Genomic DNA, 23,929 nt, shown 5'->3' with positions numbered 1-23,929 from the left:
TCACAGAGCTGGGGAGAAGGAGAGGGGCCTGGCTGGGACTCCTCTGGTAGGCCCCCGTTCCCACATGCCAATGTCTGCCACCCGGCTTTATCCACATGCCTGTGCCTGCGCCAGCATGCCTGCAGTTACACAGCACCTTCCATCCAAACCGGGCAGCAGAGACACAGGGCTCTGAGGAGCTACTCAAATTCCTCCCACAGTGAGCGCTGTCAGAAAGCGCTGTCGGTTCCTACACAAGGGTACCTCAATGACATTCCCTCCTCCCCCCTGCTGTGATCTCTACTGGCAAGCGTTGACTCTTCAGGCTAACCAGCATATGGGGTAGTTGCAATGCAGCTACCTCTGGGGGGAGGCATCGCAGCTGAACAGCATACCTCAACGCTGCCCAGGGAACAGTCATCGGCCACTGACATGCGGCCAGCTCTGGGGTGAGTCGTGGCAAAAACAGCCCATTGCGTCACCACCCTGGGATCATTCCTGTGGAACCAAAATGCTGCCAGATCTTGTGTGAGGCAGGGCAGGGATTCAACCATGCCCAGCCACGCTGCCCAGCGGCACAGGCAGGATCCTGCCTCTCCCCCCTGCCTCTCCCCCCGCTCTGGGGAATTTCAGACTCCATAACTCATTCAACTCTTGGCCTCTCTGTGGAGGCGGCCAGCCAGGAGCCAGCTAGCGCCCGTGCAATGGGCAGAAACAAGTGAACAGAGATGACCAGCTCTCCGCCATATGCTTCCCTTGGTGCTCAGCCTTCCCTTGGTGCTCAGCTCATACTCAGAACGGCCCCACCACTCAGGCCTGAGAGCAAAGTCCTGCCTTGATGGGCTGAGCAGGAACTGGCCTTTTCGACACCTGCCCGGTGGCAACCCGCAGAGCCCAGAGATGAAGCATCTGCTAGAGGCTGAGCCCGGGCAAAGCCTCCCTGCGGAGAGAAACTTGGCCCTTACTTCCCCTTTGGGTCAATTTCCAGCCTCTCCTGCTGCCACCTGGCAGATCAAAGTATCTTTTGCTACCAGCTGCCTTCACCATCCAGCTCCCAGCCATGTGCAGCTAATCCCCATTTGTAGCACAGCACCATTCCCCAAACCCTGCCACTTCGCAGCCTCCCTGACCTACCTCTTTAGAACCAACCGGCTGGTCCGCAGAGGGGTTAGCCAGGAGCTGGGCTGCAGGGACTGAGGAAAAGCTGATGGAAGCGAAAGGCAGCCAAGAGAGGTTGGTCCAGCAGCTAGGCAACTAAGCCAGAGCTTGGGAGACCTGGTGCCACGCCTTACTGTGCCACCAACTCACTGAGTGACCTTGGTTGAGTCACTTAGCCGCCCTGCCTCAGTTTCCCCCGCTGGGTATAGTTGCTCTGACACAAGAATGCATATGATGCTGATTGTGAAGGGCTGAAATAATTGGGGCTGGATAAATACGCCAGCTGCATTTAAAAGCAAAACTTTTGTAAAAAATGCAAAAATTCAGGTGCGGAACCTGCTGCCACAGGATAGCCCTGGGTCCCAGAGCTCGGCAGGATGGAGTGTTCAAGGCAGGTGAGAACCAGAGACACCACTGCTCCCCCGCCATCCCCTGCCGGGAAAACAGGGAGTGGGAGGAGGAGCATAAGGCACCTGAGCCCAGCCTCCCGACCACTCAACGACCGGAGGAAAGAGCAGATCCCAGCCACCATGCACCAGGGTCAACTCTCACCTTGATGGTGTCGGTGGGGCTCCCAGACCCCCCATTGGCAAGGCCCACGGCCCCGCCATCCTTGGCCATCAGCTGCAAAAACAAACAGAGGGCACAGGTTAGGTGGGAAGGGATGTGGGGCCGGGCCCTGCCGGGGTGGACTGTGGACAGCGGCGCTCAGAGTCACCTGCCAGAGAAAAGCAGGATGTGGGGGGGCTGATGCCTGTAAAGGTGTCCTGCATCACAGCTCCTCCCCCATGCAACTTTGAGCTCTCCCCAACTCTCCTGATGCCCTTAACCCCCTTCTGTCCTAGCCCTGAACACACACACACACACACACACACACACACACATCTACGAGGCCCCTCAATCCCGGACCGGCACCCCCACACCACCGAAGAGTCTGTCCTCTGAGTTCACCTCTCCAGCAAACTGATTTCACCTGCGCCCTGCAAGCCCAGTCCAGAGCCGTGGGCTCCCCCGGCCCCTCTCCAGCCCCCAGGCTACAGAGGGGGCCCAAACGCTGGAGTGAAATGAACTCAGGAGTGGAGAGGAGACAGCTGGGAAGCAAAGCCGGGGAACCCTGGAGAGCGATTACAAGGGAGATTATTCTGCTGAGCTGCAGAGGGATTTACAGCGTTATAGTCATCAGGGGGAAGGAATTAAAATCTGGGGGGGGGGGGGGAAAGCTGCCCCCTCTGATCTTCCACTAGGACTTATCAGGGAGACGCTGCCCAGAGGGGGTGGAGTCACAGATGCACAAAGGCCCCTTTTATAACTTGTTGGTGGGTCAAGTCACACGGCGCTGTACGACGGGTATCCTCCTCTGCTTCCCCAGGCCCACGAGGAGCACCCCTGAGGCTGCTTTAAGCGCCCCGGGAGTGGACGAGGCCTGCAGAGCCTGAGAATACAGACAGCACCGAGGGTTTAAAGCCCTTAATCCCTGCCCCACACGCAGGCACCGGATCAGCCCTCCCAGCCTGACGTGGCCCCTGCTCTCCCACAGCCTCCATGCCTGCAGCATCAATCCCAGAGACGCCATGTCCCGAGACCACGGTGAGGGGCTCCCCGGGCAGGTGTGGCGACAGCAGTTCCACTTTTGTTTCTAAGCCCTCTCTGGTGAAGTGCCGAGGGCAAGGATGAGATGAACAGGGAAGGACCGGGGGTGGGGGTGGGCTGGAAACAGAACGAGCTATCGTCTCCAGATTGTTTTTGGTTTTTTAATAGGTTTTTCCTCCTGAAATGACAAGCAAGCAGGCGTCAATCCTCTTCCAGATCCGCCGGACGAAAAGCCTCGAACAAACCTGAGACCAGGGCCTGCCAGGTCTCCAGGCTCTGACCTTCCTGCCGGAGGATCCCCAGAGCCGGTGAGCTCAGGGAGACAGGACGGAGGCTCAGGAAACCGGAGACATTTGCTGAGCCCCAGAAGTCGCAGCGCAGATACCCCTCCCCCCCACACACACACCTGCCCTTCATGCCAATTACAGGCTGCTCAGGTGAGCTGGTGAGGAGCCCTCTCATTGGCTGATTCCCGGAAGGTTGGCCATGTGGTTAAGGCAACAGCTAAGACGCCTGGGCTCCATTCGCGGCTCTGGAAGGGGAGTGGTGACTAGTGCTGTAGAGACTGCGAGCATGCGAGTCAAGAGCCCTAGGTTTTATTCCCAACTCCACTGATGACTTTTTGGGGAGTCCCTGCCCCTTTTGTGCCTCGGTTTCCCCATCTTTATAAAGAGGGAGGTTAACAATGTTCCACCCTGCAGAGGGGTTGTGATGCTAAACTCACTGATGTTAACAGGGCTTTCACGCCCTGGTGAGAGGCTCAAATCCGGAGTGGAAGCGACACAGTCATGCAGGCGAGCTCTGTGGGTGTCACACCCGGGCCCTCATTCCACCAGCAGTGGTAACACAGCTCAGTGGTTTCATTAACTCCTGATTCTCCAGACAGCTCATCAGCATCTGCGTTTCCCAGGCCCCAATCATGAGCCAGGGAACCACAGCTGGCAGCCTGTGTTTCTACTGGTGGTGCACATGTGCACATGCCTGAGTGTGTGCAACAAAATTCATTCTGCACGTGGATGGAAAAATTCAAGGGAGCACCGGGGACGGGAAGAACAAAACACCTTTGGATGGCCTCCCCTTCATCCAGCGCATAGGGAGGCAGTGCAGGCTAGTGGTTACAGATCCAGACAGGGGAGTTACAGCTTGTTTACAAGTGAAACGCTGCAGATCTTCAGTCTAGAGACACGACCCACCCCGACAGGAACGGTTCTCCCATCAGCATCAATATCCCATCTCCCAGGGAGCTAGGGTGGCAGGATTCTACTGCCGTCCATGTTGTGAGGAGGGGCAGTTTAACCGCCCCGCTCAGGAATGCAGAATTTTATGACGTCATTACGCCTGCCTAATTTTCTAACACAGGCCAGGCCTTCGTTAGCATCCCGTGCAGCTTTCACATCTGCTGTGATCCAGTGGGGGGAGCGAGGGGCTGGGACTCACGAGAGATGGATTCTATCCCCACCTCTGAGCCTGTGTGAGTCACTTCCCTTCTCTGTGCCTCCCCCCCATGTAGCTTGGTGCTTTGGAGACCTCTGCAAACAGAGCTTCTGTGTTATCTGCCTTGTTCAGCTGTTTCTTTAGCAAGGCCAGGCACTTGGAGCTGCGCCTCCCCTTTCTCAGACAGGGGTAAATCAGGATTAGCTGCACTGACATTAACTGGAGTTCAGCCAGTTTTTCTCCAATTTCTGCCAAAACGGGTTAGCACCAGATGCCCGTCGCCCACCGGGTCTCCCATCCAAACCTGGTTACACAAAAGCGCTCTGACCCACCAAGCGAGATGCCTCCAGGCTTCTGCGGTTGTTCAGGCCGGGAACTACTTATTGTTTCATTGCCGGGTTTTCTAAGTGCTCTTAAACTCACACCCTGACTTGCAGGGGCTTCCACATCCGAGCACTTCCTGAGGGCCTGAGGGAGGACCAGTGGACCAAACATAGTATCATTTGCACCAGGGGCTCCTTTTGCCAACAGAGAGCCCTCTTCCCCCCACCACCTCCCCCAACAAAATGCACCTGATATCAAAACATTATCACCCTGAAGCACAAGTGCTTTGTGGCTAGCAGTCACAGAGCCAGAAAGTGAAAATGACGAGAGAGGAAGTGAAATTGACCGGTAGAGTGAAATGAAAACCATGTACTGGGGGATATTGGATTCTCATTGTTTTTCTGATCCTGAAAAATTCAGGCCTTACTGGTATCACCAACAGCAGCATTTGCCTCCTAAACATACTTCAGCAAATCTGTTAGCATCATGGGCAGCATGATGGACAAAAGACGCCAATGACTTCTGTGGGAAATGATCACTGCATCTGGTCTATATGTGATTCCACCCACTGTTATCTCTACCAGGCTGCAAGCCAGCCAGAGCTTTCTAGTAATGCCTGGGACAGAGTTGGGGCAAAAGGAGAATCCCCACTAGCTTTATTGGGCTTATGACACAACACTGCACAGTTCAGATGCCATCCAGTAGAGGGCAGAAAGTTCAAGAGTAGCTCCACAGGGATGCCTCTTCTATATCACAGCACCCGCTAGGGCTGATTCAGAGGGGAGACTCAACATGTGTCATCTGGTGACAGTCACAGTAGTCTCCCCTCCAAGAACTGACCAGCCAACACCTGCTTAGTTTCACATTTCTGAGAGAACCCCATTCAGACTCAGAACAAAGAAGCAGCCCTGCACTAACGAGATGACCAGCTTCTCCATTGTGTAGCACCCTGTGCTCTCAGCCAGAGCTGTACCCTGCACAAGCCCTCCCCGCAGGCGACACATTTCGTGGCTCTGCTAAACTGGCATCACTCTGCTTCTTCTCTGAGGACACGCAGGGTCAGGGTCGTTATCCAGAGAATTGTCCAAATGCTTTATAGGAGCCTGGCCAAAGAACAATAACCATCACACCCAGCTCCTACACTGCGCAGATCTCACCCCACTCGACAAAGGAGGGCAGCATCATTGTCTGCAAGTTACAGACAGGGAAACCGAGGCACAAAGCGGGCAAGTGACTTGCCCAAGGCCACCCAGCAGGCCAGTGGCAGAGCAGGGGTAAAGCCTAGGCCTCCTGAGTCCAGCCCAGCGTGTAACCCACCAGAAGCCCATTTCAGGTCCTTGTTCTTGTTTTCCCCTCCGAAACAATATTAAAAAGTGCCACTGTTATTTTATGTGCCGTACTTAGCTGGGCAGTTGATCTGGGGGCTGCAGGAATGTTATATGGTCACCGAGCGACTACACAGTGATAGATGGCTCCAGGCAGCGAGGGGCTGCGTAACCATGCCTGCACCTCATTGCTGCCCTGCCTATCTTACAAACCCAGCTGTGCCAGAGAATGTGGAACAAAGCGTGACCTTGAAACATAAAACAGAGGTCTCCACTTGGCACCAGACAGTGGGAAGGAGTCCAAGGTCTTAGTGTAATTTCTAAGTGATGGCAAGACCCAATCTACACTGCAAAACAAAACTAGCTCCCCCAGCACTGTTGCACCAGGGGGGTAGACAGACTTGCTCTGCATTTACAGTGAAAATTGACGGAAGCCAAGAGGCTGGCGCCCCGGATCACTGCAAGCAGAATTATAAAGGCGGAGCTTTGTTTCATATTGAAAAGAACCACCAGACATCAACAATAGACATGCTTCAGGGCATCAGTCAGCAGGTGGGGTCAGGAAGAAATCTCAGTTCTTACAACCCAGCGCGCTGCACAATGTCACGCCATCTGTGGAGAGTTGCACCTGCCTCTGATGCATCCATTCACTGCTAGGCAGGAACTACAAATCTAGGCAGAAGATCCAAGTGGCCTGACTGGGTGAACCCCCCCAGCCCCACTCAGATACTGAAACCAGGAGCACTTGACAGGGAGATGCTAATATGAGAGTGGATTGGATTGTTTTCATTGAAAACATGCCCCCACGTCAATGAAAAAAAAACATTTTTTTGGTCCAAACAGAGACGTCTGCAAGGAACATCCATCTCTGATGACATTTGGGGGTGGGGGATTAGTTGAAAGACACCCAATACAATCGCCAGCCAAGCCCACAAAAGTGTTGCGTTATGGGCTGAAATTCTGCAGTTGTTGAAAAAATAAAAACCACCACCTGCTCTGGTCTTTGACAAACCAGACAGCCCCCAACCCTTTGAAGAAAAATGTAGATGACAAAACCGTTTCTGTTTTCATCTGAATTTTATCTTGGGAACACAAAAATTGTTTCCCACTCAACTCTAGGCCTCCTCTCACCCCGCCTCCCCTCCCCAGGCTGACTCAGCTCTGCCCCCCCCCCACAATATCTGAGCTCCTCACCATATTTTTCATAACCCCCCCCCCCCAGCTGCTGCAAGGTAGAGTTGCATCACTAGCCCCATGGCGCAGATGGGGAAACTGAGGCACCAAACAACTAAGTGACTTGCCTATGGTCACATGGGCAGTCTGTGGCACAGGTGGGAATTGATCCCCCTAATGCCAGAATTCCGGGGGGAGGGGAGCACACTAATCACTAGACCATCCTTCCTCTGTTTGGCTCTGCCTCCCAGCCCTGCTCTGCCCTTGCCCTGGGGAGGTGCCTCAGCCAAAAGTGAGGACACAGCAGCTGCCCTAGGATCACCCTAGCTTGCTGGGTTTGAGCCCTTCCCCCACGTGCTTCCTGCCCCCATGGGCCTGCATGCAACTGCCTTGTGGTGTTTCAGCAAGAAGATGCCAAGCGGGAGCCTGTGGAGAGCGGAGCTGGAAGGGGGCGGTTAGGGGTGGGGGGAGAGTGGGCGGTGGGATCTGAGCTAACTGGGGAATCCTGTCCCCCCCCCCATTCCTCTCACCTCTGTAATTCCCCCCAGACACAGCACAGTCCCCCTGGATCATACACATCTCAGTGTGACTCATACACTTCCCCAACCCCCCCTTCCTCTGTGTACCCCTCCACAGCACACACTCCTTCCCCAGCACCCCTTGCAAAGAAGAGACACAACTTTCCTAGGCAACACACAACACTTCCTGCACACAGTGTCACATCCACACCTTTTCCTTGCACACACACACTCTGCAAGTTCTACGCACACAACGCGGGCCTCTTCCCCAGCATACACACAATACTGCAAGTACAGGCCACACACCCTTTCCCCATATGCCCACCCCTGCACATTCTGTACACCACACACCCTTTTCCCAGGACACACAATACGGTGGATGACATGTGACCCGCTTTAGCATGCGCCCACCAGGGCAAATTCTACAGACACAAACACACCCTCCTTCCGCATCATGCACACAACGCTGCAAAGATCTCTGACACACAAAACCACAGATCAGATCCAGCCCCCTCCCTAGTGTGCACCCACCACAGCAACTTCTATATACACACACACACACACACACCTTGTGCAACATACACACAACGCTGCAAAGTTCTCTCACACACAACACCCTAGATCATGTACTACCTCCTTCCCGGCAGACACCCCGCACGGCAAATTCTATGGACACCACACACACACACACACCCCTTCCGCATCATGCACACAACGCTGCAAATATCGCACATACACACACACACACCCCTACCTTATGCAATATACACACAACGCTGCAAAGTTCTCTCTCACACAACACCCTAGATCATATACAACCTCCTTCCCGGCAGACACCCAGCACGGCAAATTCTATGGACACCACACACACACACACACCCCTTCCGCATCATGCACACAACGCTGCAAAGATCGCACACACACACCCCTACCTTGTGCAACATACACAACAACGCTGCAAAGTTCTCTCACACACAACACCCTAGATCATATACAACCTCCTTCCCGGCAGACACCCCGCGCGGCAAATTCTATGGACACCACACACACACACACACACACACACACCCCTTCCGCATCATGCACACAACGCTGCAAAGATTGCACATACACACACACACACACACACACACACACACACCCCTTCCGCATCATGCACACAACACAACAAAGATCACTCACACACTCACACACACACACACACGGGCTGGACCCGGGGGGGCGCACCCCTGGTTAGAAGCCCCCTCCCCATCCCCATCCCATGCAGGGTTCCCAGCTGGCTCCCGGGACCCGTCCCCAGCCTGCCCCTGCCTACCTGTCCCGGGCAGGCTCCCTTAAAGCCGAGCCATGGCCGGGCAGGGAGCCTGGAGAAAGTGCGCCCCACGGCGCGAGGCGTCCGACCTCCCGCGGGGGTAGGGGGAGCGCTGCCGCCCCGCCCGCCCCGGCTCCCGGCGCACCTGCAGCCCAAGGCTGCGACTCACCTAACGCCTGGGTGCGCGGGGCGGGGAGGGGGGGAGAGTCCCAAAGCGGGAGGTGGAGCCGCAACGAGGGATCCTCTGAAAAATGTCGCTCCCAGGCCGGGGCGTGAAAATCCTGCCTGGGAAGTGGGGGGGGGGGGGGGCAGCCGGCTCTGCACAAGGGCAGCCCGCAGGCCTACCCCGAGGGCCCCCCGACACGTCTAGGGGCGCTCATACCCCTTGGCCCCTGCTGCCAGGGCTCAGCCTGTGCCCGTTTGTTGCATGGGGGCAGCCAGCCCCTGGGAGCGTAAATTGTGCCCCTGATTTTTAATTCGGGATTTTTCAAAGCGCCTATGCTGTGTTTGATCTGCCCAGGGCCGGCTGCTGGAGGGAAGGTGGGTAGGTTCCTAGTGCAACAGAAACCAGAGTCCTCACCTAGTCCTGCTGTGCCAGGGGCTGTACAGGCATAGGGGGGATTCGCAGCTTCCCGGCGAACCTGACAGAGCATAGGTGGGAAGGGTGAACTCGGGACAGGACAGGCCCAAGGTCACTCCAGCTCGCTGAGGGCGACCTAGCCACTAGACTCCACTGCCTCTCTCATAGGGGCAGAAATGGGAATGACTCTAGGCTCTTCTAGTCCCAAGTGCAGGAAGGCGCCGACTACTTGATTGTTCTGGGTTTGTACAGCACCAAGCACCCTGGGCTCGCAGCTGCTAGGGAGACACAGCTAACAAACCCCAATAATAAGAACATAAGAACGGCCGTACTGGGTCAGACCAAAGGTCCATCTAGCCCAGTAGCCTGTCTGCCGACAGTGGCCAGTACCAGGTGCCCCAGAGAGTGTGGACCGAAGACAATGATTAAGTGATTTGTCTCCTGCCATCCCTGACAAACAGAGGCCAAGGACACCATTTTATAGGTGGGGAAACTGAGGCACAGCTCAAGGCAGTGATTTGCCCAAAGGAACCTGGGGGTTAGGCTGTCCATGGAAGAGGTTGGGGGATGGTGGTTTCTGGTAAGAGTGAAGGAGCTTCCGGTTGGCGGCAGGGGAGAGAGTGAAGTTAGGGTTAGTTTGGGGGCAGGAGATCGAATTCAGGCTGGACTGCAGGGGCAGGAAGAGCCCTTAAGATTCTTCCCCTCCCCCCTCCAAGCTACAAAGCAGACCACTCTCTTTGGACCACTGCAGAGCCAGCGACAGCAGACTGCCTGCACCATCCACCCCAATGGGGCAGCCCGGGGAGGGGGAGGGACAGCTCTTGCATGGGGGGCGGGGTGAGGAAGAGAGGATTTCAATGTAAGGTGGAACGCAGAAAATGATCAACGGGGGAGAGACAGTGGGGGGTAAATTAACCCCAATCAGGAGATTCCCCCCAAAAAAAATCTCCCACTCTTGAACCCCTCGGGAGCAGATTGGAGAGGAGCCTCAAGACCCAGCTCTAAGAGCGCAGGGAAGGGGCTGGTCCGGGTGGAGAGTTATTTAAAGCTAGGTGGGTAGCTTGGGGAGCCTCTGGCCTCTCCAGGCGCTGGATGCTGGACCGTGGCCCAGCTGTTCGACTGTGGGGGGAGGGGAAGAGAAGAGCAGGAGACACTGGAAAACTTTCCTGGCCCCCAACCTGCTCCCCCGACACCACAGGCCCCCAACTCCCAGACTGGGCTCCGCCCTTTGCAAAGCAACAGAAACACACACTGGTGCTGTGAGATCCATGGGGCAGCCATGGAAGGCTGCCCCCCACCCCCACCCCCAGCAGAGGGGTGGATAAGAGGCAGGAGCCATGCACAGATCAGGACTCCATCCAAAGCTGCTGGAGCCCAGTTGGTGGCAGGAGGCGCGGCCCCTGGATAGGAGCAAGGGGGTGACCAAGGGAGAAAGAGCCAGGATCAGTGACAGAGGAGACTGCGTAGGGCAAGCGGAATTTGGCAGGGTGGGAGCGATGAGGCGGAGGGCATGGGGCGCTTGGACACAGATTTGGGGCCCTCTCTTAGAGGCAGGGGCCATGCCTGGGGTGCACGGTGTGCCCGCTCTCCACACCGTAACACCCAGGCCACCATGCTCGCTTCCCCTTCGGAGGGCTGGAGGTGCAGAGCTGGACTTCTGTATTCTCCAGTAATCAGTTCCTGCTCCCTCTTCCCCTGCCTGGCTCCCTCTGCCCCAGCTTCCCACGCGGGGTGGGGGGAGGCAGCGAGAGTAAGGCCGGCTCGAGGTTAAAGGACAGCAACTTAGAATAATCCTCCTGCAGCTTCCTCCCCACTAGTATACCCCCTAGTGCATACCCCCGTGACCCAGCCCGGAACTGCAGCGGATGATTTGTTCGCACTGTTCTGCAACCAGCACCCACATTCCCTCTAGACCAGTGGGTCCCAAACATCCCCCTTTTTGATTTTTGAAAAACCCTCCCCCTCCCCACAATAGCAGCAAAACTTGTTGAGCAAAAAAGGAAAAAAAGAACTGAACAGGGCAGCAAAACTTGATGGGGGGAGGAGGCTGGGTCGCCTTGCACCCCCCTGGAATTTCTTCACGCCCCCCCAGTTTGGGAACCCATGCTCTAAGGGATTTATGTGAGGCTCATGGAAACAGCAAAGCAAGAAAGAACCAATAGCAAGTTCCTTCAAGAGTGTGAGATAACAGAGCCTCCGGCTCGCCCATCCTCCATCTCCACCCCCACAGCCCTTTCTGATGCTAGGTTAGGGCCGGATGAATAAACAAGTCTTTGGTTCCCTGCCCAACTTGGAGGACTGGTTTTGAACCAGCCAAACCACGCTTTGTTTAGATTCGAGGAGCTTTTGAAGCAGGTTTAATGGTTTTGAAAAGCAAGTGGAAGGTACGTAGCCAAATGACTGTCTGACCCAAAGGGAACCCATTTCCATGTTTCTTGTTCTGCCCCCCTGGTTGGAACTATTGGCCTAATTGCCCCGTTTGGTTCAGTCGACCCAAGTCCACATTTTTCAGCAAAAAACTATTCACGTGACAAGTTTTCCCCCGCCCCATCTCGGTTCTTTCCACGCTCCGAAAGAAAAGAGCAAATATTTCATACAAGGAAAAAGAGAGGCTTTTTAAAGGTGTTTTCTTCCCCTGCTCTTCTGCTAAGTCTGGGTCTACATGAGGCAGCGGGGGCTAGTGGGTAGAGCTCAGATTCCGGGGTTCTATTCCTGGCCCTACCCCTGACATTCTGCAGGACAGAAACATCTCGAGAGCTCAGCTAGTGCTCTAATCACTAGGCCACGCTGCTCCACACCATGCCCTGCAGAGCACACACAAGGCTCTGGGTAAACAGCAAGTTCAAGGCTTGTTCAAGGGCGGGGTCTCCCCAACAGGAAAAAAAAATAGCACCTGGCAGGCTGCCAGCAGAATTCCCCAGGCTTGGAGCTCGGCAAAAGCCCTGACATCCTGGGTAGCGAACAGCCCCCGTTGGGAGGTGTTGAGTCACTAAATGCCAAGAACGCAGCCCTAGGACAGGGCAGGATGGACGGCTCGTTTTATCTCAAGAGAAAAGGACACAGTGGCCCGGATCCTCAATGGGTGCAAACCAGCATCGCTCTTTGACATCCATAGTCTGGATTCTCATCTCGGAGCCTCTGCTTGTTAACCGGCAGCCCAGCCACACCCTTGGAGACCCTGGTGCTCTGAAAATTGCAATCCTAGCCTGAGGATGTGGCCCAAGAACTCACAGGGCAACCACCTGGCTGGAGGAAGACGAGATGAAAAGGGAGCCGGGGGAGGGGCGCATGCCAAAGACACCGGGTGGGGAGAGGCCAAAGAGCTCGCTAACATTGGGCAGCCAAAATCCCATTGCTTCAGCGAGCGGAGTAATTGGTTGGCAACGCAAACGCTCCATTGCCCTCTGCCTCCCACAGTGTCCTCACTGAGTCCTTTGGGGGGAGGAATCGGTCAGGATTAACCTCCTTTTTCCACTAGGGGAAACTGAGGCATGGAGCAGGGGCAGGGAGGGGAGTGACTTGCCCAAGGTCACCCAGCAAGTCAGTGGCAGAGCTGAACCCAGCCTGCCAGTCACATGACTCCCAGCCTGCCCCTCTCCCACGTTTCCTCCATTCTCTGCTCAGCTGCACCCCCCCACCCACCACCAGGCCTCCTAGCAGCTGCCCAGCACAGAAGAGGAGACACTAAAGAGAAGATGTTTACTCTGCCACAGGGATTTCACTGCCAGCCCAGCTGTGACAGAATGCAGAGCACTTTGGCCCTGAGACTGATGGGGGTGCAGGAATGAAGGGGTGCAGGCTGGCAGCTGGGGGTCAAGACTGAGGGGCATTGGCAGAGTGGGTGGGTGGGGATCCCAGGGGTGGACTAGTAGGGGGCTGTGGGTCAGGTCTGAGGGGCAATAGCAGAGCAGCTGAGGGGGTGGGACCCCTCTCACATCCGCCTCGTGGAACCACGGGAAAATACTTGCTCTCATTCCCACGCCTGGCCTAGTCTGTATTGTGTGACCACGTCACAAAGTTTCTGCCCGGGTGACTGCAATATGAGCGGTGGAAAGCCAGCGGGAACATATCCCTGAGTCCACTGGCTGCCTTTCTGCCCCGCTTCCCCCCATCTGGGAACCACCAGCCGTTGCTAGAAACAAACAGGGCCCGGTGGCTTGCAATCACATGGGGAAGATGCGCAGAAGACTCCCTGCCGGAAAACCCCTTCCCAAGCCCCAGGGAGAGATGCCCCTTGCATATCCCACTTTTTCAGAGCTGTCCCTTTAAAATGGAAGACAATGGACAGCCCCTTAATTAAGCGGGTGGGGTGTTGGCCCTGAACTATATTTACTGCCTGGAAAAATCTGTTGCCCTAGCTAAATTCCAGACATTGTTTGTGCTCTAGTGGGATGAAATTTTGATGGGAAGATCTTGGCAAGGGCCTGCCAGGCAGCTGATCCCTCTGTCGGGGGCTAAAGGGAAATAGATAATCCTGCGCGTATCTGACTCCCCCAGAAAGCAGGCTGGGAGCTTTTATCCCAGTTGGCGGGTCGAGGACGTGCGTCTCTGTCCTGTTCCCTGACTGGCGTCAGTGTCCTGCCCAGACGGGAGACAACAGAGTTAGAGCCACAGATTAGAACCCAGGCATCCTGCTTCTTCAACTCATCTGTGGGAAGGGAGTGTTGTCCAGTGGTTAGAGCAGGCGATAGGCAGATTCCTGGGTTATCTTCTCAGGGAGGTGAGGGCAGGCGAGTTGGACTGAGAATCAGGAGCTTTGGTTTCTAGTCCTGGCTATGTTTGACTGTGGCCAAGTCGCTTGCCTGCTCTGGGCTCAGTTTCCCCATGTAGAAAAGGGGGTTTCTAATACACAGATGAGGGTCTCCGATACCCCAGCCATTTATCCCAGCCCCTGCTCTGTCCCTTCACCTTCAATCTGCTCAGGAGGAGAGAATGAGTTATGTTCAGAGCCAAGGGAGTATCCCTGGCCCCATTCTAATGGTAGGGAAACCGAGGCATGAGGTTGGCATCAGCCAAGATAGGCAGGGCTACAGCCACATGGTCCGGGTGTCCCTAAACTTCTGGCTGTCAGAAGCTGGCACTGGATGATAGCAGATGGGCCACTCTTTACTGTCCTGAGCATAAGAACACAAGAACAACCAGACTGGGATAGACCAAAGGTCCATCTAGCCCAGTGTCCTGTCTGCCGACAGTGGCCAACGCCAGGTGCCCCGCGGGGAATGAACAGAGCAGGGAATCATCAAGCGATCCCTCATTCCCATCCCCCATTCCCAGCCTCTGACGAACAGAGGCTAGGGACACCATCCTTGCCCATCCTGGCTAATAAGTATTGATGGGACCTCCATTAATTTTTCTAGGTATTTTTTGAGCCATGTTAAAGTCCTGGGCTTCACAACATCCTCTGGCGAGGAGTTCCACAGGTTGACTGTGCAGTGCATGAAGAAAAACGTCCTTTTGTTTGTTTTAAACCTGCTGCCTCTTAGTTTCATTTGCTGACCCCTAGTTCTTATGTTAAGTGAACAAGTGAATAACTTTTCCTTATTCACTTTCTCCACACCTATCATGATTTTATGGAGTTCTCTCTTATCCCCCCTTAGTCTCCTCTTTTCTAAGCTGAAAAGTCCCAGTCTTGTTTATCTGTCTTCATCTGGCACCCTCAGAAGCCCTGGCACTGCTGGAAAACAGGACACTGGGTTCAATGGACCATTGATCTGACCAAATAGGGCTGTTTTTATGATCGAGGGCAGTCTGTGCATGATGTTTGTAGTAGGATTGGAGTGGGGGCAGGAAGGGAGGGATGGATGGAGATGGACAGTAGTTTCCCTGCCTGGGCTGACAGCGTTTTGCCGATGGCGTGCGGTGTTGCAATTACGAATTGCAGGAATTCCAACAGGGAACTAGGAAGGCAGGCATGCTAAGTGGTTAGGAACCTGAGCCCTGCCCACAGTTAGGCTTGAAATAGTTCAGCTGTTCCCCAGGAGCAAAAAATACAAACAGACATTCCAATCCGGCCAGAGCCAAGTACACTTCATAATAACAACAGTGTCCTCAGCCCCGAGGTCTCATCGGGCACGTTTCGTCAGCAACTCTCAACGTGCTTTTCAAAGGGAAGCGCTATCTTTCTCCCCATTTCCCAGATGGGGAAACTGAGGTGGAACATGACTTGCCCAAGGTTACCCAGCAAACCAGTAGCAGGGCCAAGACTACCATGCAGGACTCCAGAATCCCAGTTCAGTGTACTGGGAAGTACCCACATTGGATGCAGCTACCGAGCCAGGGCAGCTATCCAGCAGCCCACTGCTAAGTAGCTTCTTAGCTATCTCTGGAGCATTATAAGCCAGGAAGAGACTTTGCAAACATGGCCAGGTCATCAGCTATGCAGCCACCATTCCTCTGCTCTGTCCCTGTTGGTATCCCCTCGAAAAGCTAATGAGGAGTTACAGCTCTGTGAGTCAAGGCAATCACCAGCCAGAGCCGGTCAGTTACATGCTACCTGGACACCTGGCTGCTAGAGGGCAGTCTGAAACTGACCTCTTTTATAAAAGGCACCGGACACATATTACATGGTTCTGTTGCTCTTTTGGCCTGACCAGGGAGCCAATACTCAGCACCTTGCTAGGACATTCGGAAACCAACAATACGAAGCAGGAGTATTCTTTGGTGCAATCCTTTTCCTTGTTCAGCACTCCCCACACCTGCCTTTCCAGTGTGTTCTGTGCCCAAGAAGCTCTGTCTCTGTTCTGTCTCAGTGCCACTCACAACACTGCTTCTCTTGCTGTCTTGCTGCCTACTAATCACTTCACCCCCGGAATCTGCAGACAGGGAATCCACCAGATCAGAACTGGCAACTCATTGCCTTGGGCGGTGGCTTCTATTGTTTCCAGCTCTCGCTGTGTAAAAGGGGCTTAGTTGCGCCTTCTCTTTAACCTGGAAGAAGGCTGCTTAGCTTTAATCTGGGATTGTCTTAGATCAAAGGCCTGCTTGATGGCCATCAACATAACCTGGCATAATAGTAACAATAGCAACCTACAAGAGAAAAGACTCCATATCCTACCCAGGCACGGATTTCCAGATGGCTTCAAACAGGTTTCAAAGCAGCCAATACCTTGGGCCGTTCTCAGCTGTGCAAACCCCACATCTCTGTCCAGCCCAGTGTGAATTTAACTCAACAGCAACCAAAGCAGCTCTGCTCCAGACAGACCCAGCCAGCCAAGGCAGAAGTCCAGGAGGTTAATGCAGCATTTCCTGCTGTTCCCACTGACAGGTCCCTATCTGCTCCCATTGATAAGAATTGTTGCCCCTCCCGGTAGCCGAACCAAAAATAAATCCGCTCTCCCGGCTCCTGCCCACTGCCGTTGTTTACCCAAATCAGCCTCAATCTCCTCTCCGCAGCTGCACAAAATAAATATTATTCGCAGCATTCAGCGCAGAGGAAAAAAAGCCAGCCGGTTCCCCATGCAACTTTCTAAATATAGACTCTCGCTTCCAAAATACCCTGGTGCCCAAGCGCAGGGGGACAGACCAAAAGTGCAGGAACTGTGGCGCATAGATGGGTCAGTCCTCTGATTCTGATCATCCCTTCTCTCCCCGTCTCACTAGCAAAAAGCCGGGAGAGCAGCCCCCAGGGGAACAAACAGCTTTGTAAGATTCTGCTCCACACAACCCAGTATAAACATCCTTTGCTTTTTCTCTGGAGTGGGCAAATAGTGACTGTGCATGGAACAGTCAATGTTCCTACATCCACTCGGTAGATCCCTTCCCGCCCCATCCGTCTCCTATTCTATTTCGATGACTGTTGGGCAGAAGGAGCTAGTGTGAAACCTGCTGGCTTCAAAGGATCACAGCAGGGTGGCCATCACCCCACATGCCCCCTTTACACAAAAATCACTGGCCATCCAAAAAAGCCCCCCAGATCTTCCCCACGGCAGCAACACCCCATATCTCCCTTGTGTGTCAGACGCCCTTACCCCCTGACGTGGCTGCTGGGGTCCTGCTGATGACAAAAGCCATCACCTGTCTGCAATGGAGGAAAAAGAACAAACTCTGCACAGGGCTCATCCTCACTCACCAAGTTCTCGTCTCCGGATCTTCCACGATGATTGGGCTCTTCTTGCGTGCCTGGCAGCGGGTCACTGCTTTGCTTCCAGAAATCCCACCACGCACAGAACCTATACAGAGAGTCACTCCAGAATTGTCCTGGACCAGAGGTCGCGTCTCCCCAGTGTGTACACAAAGCAGCTCTGCTTAGTTCGCTGATGAGAGGAGACTGATAGGAAAGAGCAGGGATCTATGATACCTCTCCTGGGAGGGGTTGGGGGATTGTGGTCAGTTTCCTCTGATATTGACCAATCGCATCTGTTTCATGCCTCCTCCTCCTCCTCTTCATTTAACTACCACCCCCAGACTCAGCAAAGCAGGCTCCAAAGAGTGACTCAGAATCCCTAGATTTGCCTGCACTTTCACAGGATTTTAAAAAAAGAAAAATAGCAGCATCAAACCCTGAAATGAGCACGATTCTGAGACGGCCCATTAAAAAAACTATGATCCTTCCTTCAAGTTCTCTTGAGAAAGCTCTGCAATAGGCCTCCCCAGTGGAAATTCATGGCCTACAGCAAACAGAGGCTAGGACAGGTTTCTTAAGACCACTCCAAGCAGCAGTGCACAGCGTCTGGGTTTCTCCCGGAGTTGGAGCAGCAAATCCAAAGGTGTTTGTATCCGATACTGTTCCCAGACCACCGGGTCTCCTGCTTTCTGCTTAGCTGTTGCTCTGCTCAGGGATCAGGGCGAATCAGCTGTAAAAAGACCTCTCTTGTTTCTTCCCCTTTCTCTGCCTTTGCTCTGTGGCTCAAAGCTGGGGGATTGCAAACCGGAAACCTGTTTGACAGATAAAAATAGTCTCACCAAATTGCCCAGAGGGGAAACGGGTAAGTCTGTGAGGTTGCAAAGGTGTAAGGAGGAGGGACTGAGCTCTTAAGGTAGAATAGACTGGCGGGTCACGGGAGGCTGGAATTACAAGGATTCCACCAAAATAGCCATGCCACAGGGCAGTGTCCCCTCTATTTTTTTCCCATCTAAGTGCGGAATACATTTTGTTCTGTGCACCGAGGCATGTGTGCATGTGCACCACCCGTAGAAATCCAAGCTGCTAGCTGTGAGTGTTCTGCTAACCAGCTGGGCGGCATTGAATCTTTCCTGGGTGGCTGCCCAAATGCTCAGCTTCCAGGGAACCTTGCCACAATAGCTGGATTGTGCATTTGTAGCCTCATCCATGGAGTGCTAGGTGCTGCCCATTCATGAAGGGACAGAGTTTGCAGTCTTGTCCACATGGGACCATTGCACCTGGGTCACTCAGAGAGAGAATTTAAACTGACCATAATACTGATATAAGCCACCCTTATTCTGGGCTATGGCCACCTGGCAGAGCAATGTAGGGTGGTCTAGTGGTCACTGGTCCAGAGTTCTATTCCTGGCTCTGCTGGGTAAGCGTGAGCAAGTCATTTTGTCGCACATCTACACAGCAAAGTTCTTTCGGAATAAGCTGTTCTAGAATACAGGCAGTCCCCGGGTTACATGGATCCGACTTACAACGGATCCCTACTTACAAACGGGGTGAGGCAACCCCACACTAGCTGCTTCCCCCAGCAGACCAGGGAGACGCGAAGCTAGCGCCCCCCCCCCCCAGCAGACCAGGGAGACACGGAGCGGCTTTTCTCAGCAGACACCTCAGCTTGAGAATAAAGGACTGAGGGAAGTGAGGTGTGGGAGAATAAAACTGAGCTCTGGAGAAATGTTTGGCTAGAGTTTCCCCTACAATATGTACCAGTTCCGACTTACATACAAATTCAACTTAAGAACAAACCTACAGTCCCTATCTTGTACGTAACCTGGGGACTGCCTGTAGTTACTCCAAAATAGCTTATTTCCGAATAGCATGTCTATACTGCAGGGAAGCCTCAAAATGAGTCCGAGACTGGCTCCCCTAAAATGTGGACATGCTATCTCAATTTAGAGCCCCAGGAGGCACTGGGGAGGAAGAACTTAGAATGGCCCTGGTGAGGGGCTATTTCAAAATAGCAGAAGTGGAGTGTCCGCGCTTGTCTTATTTCAAAATGGCTATTTCAGAATAAGCATTATTCTTCATAGAATGCGGTTTATAGATTTCGGAATAAGCCGCCCGTTGATTCAAAATTATTTCGAAATAACGGAATGGCTGTGTAGACGCTCGCATAGTTATTTCGTAAAAACGGCCGTTATTCTGAAATAACTTTGCTGTGTAGACATACCCCCCGTGACTCCATTTCCCCACCTGGCCCTTTGGCACTTGACACGGTGTGCACACGCGAGGGATCACTGCAGAGAACTTTCTCCTGCAGAGAAGGATGATTATCAAAGCAAGCCACACAAGGCTTCTGCTGATTGAACGAGACAGATTTAATTCAGCATTTCTGCGCAGAGGGGCCCTGAAGTGCCAGGCTGGGTAATTTGCAGAAAGTCAGGGAAAGAAAAATCAACAACAGAGAAATTAAGCTTCTGTTACCCCCCCAGATAATTGGCCTGGCTCTCCAGGGCCATAGAACTTGCAGCACTTCACAAAGGAAGGTCAGTCGCATAACTCCCATTTTACAGAGGGGAAACTGAGGCACAGAGAGGGGACGTGCCCGGGGACAGAACCCAGATCCCTGGGAGCTTTTGCATATGCTAAAAGCACTAAGAGGACCCACCACTGCCTGGATCACAGGGTGGGTGAGCTTATTTCAGCTGCCCTTTCTGACTGGATTAAACAACTCTACTGATGTGCCCTTCACGACTCCAGGCCTAATAGATGCAATTTAGGGTAGATCTACACCGCACAGCTATTTCGAAATAGCGCGTCTACACTGCAGGGAAGCCTCAAAATGAGTCCAAGGCCGGCTTCCCTAATGTAGACGCACTATCTCAGTTTACAGCCCCAGGAGGCTGTGGAGGAATAACAGAATGGCCCTGTTGAGGGGCAGTTTCGAAATAGCAGCGGTGGAGCGTCTGCACACACCGGCTACGTCTACACTGGCACCCTTTTCCGGAAATGCTTAAAACAGAACAGTTTTCCATTATAAGTATTTCCGGAAAAAGCGCGTCTACATTGGCAGGATGCTTTTCCGGAAAAGCACTTTTTCCGGAAAAGCGTCCGTGGCCAATGTAGACGCACTTTTCCGCAAAAAAAACCCCGATGGTCATTTTCGCGATCGGGGCTTTTTTGCGGAATAGACTACTGTGCTGTCTACACTGACCCTTTTTTGGAACAGTTTTTCCAGAAAAGGACTTTTGCCCGAATGGGAGCAGCATAGTTTTTCCGGAAAAACACTGACAATTTTACATTAGATCGTCAGTGCTTTTCCGGAAAAGCAAGCAGCCAGTGTAGACAGCTGGCAAATTATTCCGGAAAAGCGGCTGCATTTCCAGAATAAGTGGCCCAGTGTAGACACAGCCACCTTATTTTGGAATAGCTATTTCGTTGTTCCTCGTGGAATGAGGTTTCCAAACAGCGAAACAAGCCCCCCATTATTTCAACATTATTTCGGAAGAAGGGGCTCGCTGGGTAGACGCCCACATAGTTATTTCGGAAAAACGGACGTTACTCCGAAATGACACTGCCGTGTAGACGTATCCTACTGGGCTGCAGGGAGAAGCATGGCCCACTAGGGGGAGCCGGTGCCTTGCCGTGGCCTACATTTTTCCTTATAAGTAAAACACAGAATTTTGCCCTTTTTCTGCCTCCCAGTGGCTCACGACTCAATCCCCTTTCCCTGCCAAGTATGAGCTGTTCTGATAAAGTCTCCAGCATATGGGAGTCATTGACAATGTGCGGTTGGCAGCCTCACTCGCTCCATGGGACGGTTTTTCCTTTCGTGGCTGGACAAGACACTTTTTGAGGCAGGAGGGTCGTAAATCCCACTGTGGGTCTGGCCTGGATTTGAGAGAGGGGAAGATCGGTATGAAGATCAGCTGTTTCCCCAACTCGTGGGGGAGGGGCATACTCTTTGACCAGACCCCCACCGGCTTTACCAGCCAGCCCAAATTTAGCATCCCCCCCACTCCACTGAGACCGCAGGGGTTCTACACACAGCTTGGGGGGGAGCTGCCCAGGAGAAATTCAAGGGCAGCCAGCTGATTAGCAGAGCCCACAGCTGGCAGCAGGTGTTTCCGCAGGTGGTGCACATCCACACCTGCCTCGGTGCACACACCAAAATGTATTCTGCACATGGATGGAAAAATGAGAGGGAACGTTGCCTAGGAGGTTAAATATTTACCCCATTTTGCAAGGGGCGGGGATCAAACACAGAGAAGAGAAGATGCTCATCCAAGGTCGCTTGCAGAGGGGTTTACGTGGAGGCATCCTGCCTACCAGCTCCCTATTCTCACCAATGAAGTCTCCCCTGCCAGAGCTGGGAAAGAAACTTGGAGTCCTGGCTCCCAAGCTGCTCCCTTAACCCCTCCCTGACCATTCTGAAATGAAGACAGGATGTCTTGCTAGAAGCTCCGCTCTAGGAATTGTCTCTGGCCTGGAGTCTGCAGTAGGGGCCCTAGATGATCAGTGTTTCCGCCAGCCTTGGGGTCTAGGAATCCCTAGCCCATAGGTAGGGAACCTACAGCCCAAGGGGCAGATCTGGCCCCCCGTTTGCCTGGATCCAGCCCCTAAGACTCAGAGCTCCCTCCACAGCATTAGGGAGCTGGCACTGGGGCTCCAGCCCTGCGGCACCGCCCGATGCACCCCAACTCCGCTCCTGCACCCTACCTCCTACCCCTCCCCTTCCTCCACCCTGCCTCCTACCCCCTCCCCTTCCCCCACCCTGCCTCCTACCCCCTCCCCTTCCTGCACCCTATCTCCTACTCCCTCCCCTTCCTCCACCCTGCCTCCTACCCCCTCCCCTTCCTCCACCCTGCCTCCTACCCCCTCCCCTTCCTGCACCCTATCTCCTACTCCCTCCCCTTCCTCCACCCTGCCTCCTACCCCCTCCCCTTCCTCCACCCTGCCTCCTACCCCCTCCCCTTCCTGCACCCTATCTCCTACCCCCTCCCCCTTCCTCCACCCTGCCTCCTACCCCCTCCCCTTCCTCCACCCTGCCTCCTACCCCCTCCCCTTCCTGCACCCTATCTCCTACTCCCTCCCCTTCCTGCACCCTGCCTCCTACCCCCTCCCCTTCCTGCACCCTACCTCCTACCCCCTCCCCTTCCTGCACCCTACCTCCTACCCCCTCCCCTTCCTCCACCCTGCCTCCTACCCCCTCCCCTTCCCCCACCCTGCCTCCTACCCCCTCCCCTTCCTCCACCCTGTCTCCTACCCCCTCCCCTTCCTGCACCCTACCTCCTACCCCCTCCCCTTCCTCCACCCTGCCTCCTACCCCCTCCCCTTCCTCCACCCTGCCTCCTACCCCCTCCCCTTCCTGCACCCTGCCTCCTACCCCCACCCCCTTCCTGCACCCTACCTCCTACTCCCTCCCCTTCCTGCACCCTGCCTCCTACCCCCTCCCCTTCCTGCACCCTACCTCCTACCCCCACCCCCTTCCTGCACCCTGCCTCCTACCCCCTCCCCTTCCTCCACCCTGCCTCCTACCCCCTCCCCTTCCTGCACCCTGTCTCCTACCCCCTCCCCTTCCTCCACCCTGTCTCCTACCCCCTCCCTTTCCTGCACCCTGCCTCCTACCCCCACCCCCTTCCTGCACCCTACCTCCTACCCCCCTCCCCTTCCTGCACCCTATCTCCTACTCCCTCCCCTTCCTGCACCCTGCCTCCTACCCCCTCCCCTTCCTGCACCCTACCTCCTACCCCCTCCCCTTCCTGCACCCTGCCTCCTACCCCCTCCTCTTCTTCCACCCTGCCTCCTAACCCCTCCCCTTCCTGCACCCTACCTCCTACCCCCTCCCCTTCCTGCACCCTATCTCCTACTCCCTCCCCTTCCTGCACCCTACCTCCTACCCTCTCCCCTTCCTCCACCCTACCTCCTACCCTGATCCCACTTCTGCACCCTACCTCCTACCTCCTCCCCTTCCTGCACCCTACCTCCTACCCCGATCCCCCTTCCTGCACCCTCCCACCCTCCCCGCCCCACCAACCCCCCACACTCCAAGTCTGCTTCCCGGCAGCCTCCTCCCACACATCAACCCCCTTTTGGCCCCACCCTGGAGCACAGGGGGGCCCACCAAAGCTACTACCTCTGGCTCCCCCAGGCTCTGGTGTGCCAGGGGAACGTGAGGGGGGGTCTTTCTGTTTCTCAGTCGGGCGCCATGTCAGTGAGGGGGGGGTTGTTTTGAGGGAGGGTAGTTTCTCGTTTTTGTGATTTTTCTGTGGCTCAGTGGCCCCCATCCAACCAAGGTTCCCCGCCTCTGCCCTCCCCCTGTGGGCTGGGCCCCGTAAATGAGGACTGGCTCTTTTCCAGCTATTTTAAGTTTCCAAAGCCCTGGCCAAACGTGAATTGGCTCATCAACAGGCCTCCTGCCGGCCTCACACACCACCCGGTCCTGTGGGACATCTGGGGCAGAGTCTGGAAACAGAGAGACGG

General features: G+C 54.6%; 1 protein-coding gene across 5 annotated transcripts in view; it reads right to left on the bottom strand.

The window, feature by feature from the left end:
* Positions 1 to 18,231, bottom strand: part of LOC102460485 (death-associated protein kinase 2-like) — a 32,758-nt gene extending 14,527 nt beyond the window's left edge. The window contains exons 1-2 of one of the 5 annotated variants that reach the window (XM_006113888.4): positions 17,462 to 18,231; positions 1,690 to 1,761 (exon numbers count right to left, since the gene is read on the bottom strand). In XM_006113888.4, coding sequence (XP_006113950.1) covers positions 1,690 to 1,758 — 69 coding nt within the window. In that variant the 5' untranslated portion in view covers positions 1,759 to 1,761; positions 17,462 to 18,231. The other 4 variants (XM_075908292.1, XM_075908290.1, XM_014568947.3 and 1 more) reach the window with 4 other exon arrangements.
* Positions 18,232 to 23,929: the final 5,698 nt, after the last annotated feature.

The sequence above is a fragment of the Pelodiscus sinensis genome, chromosome 24, assembly GCF_049634645.1.
Source record: "Pelodiscus sinensis isolate JC-2024 chromosome 24, ASM4963464v1, whole genome shotgun sequence".
Lineage (NCBI taxonomy): Eukaryota > Metazoa > Chordata > Testudines > Trionychidae > Pelodiscus > Pelodiscus sinensis.
This window is presented reverse-complemented; position numbering and strand designations above follow the sequence as displayed.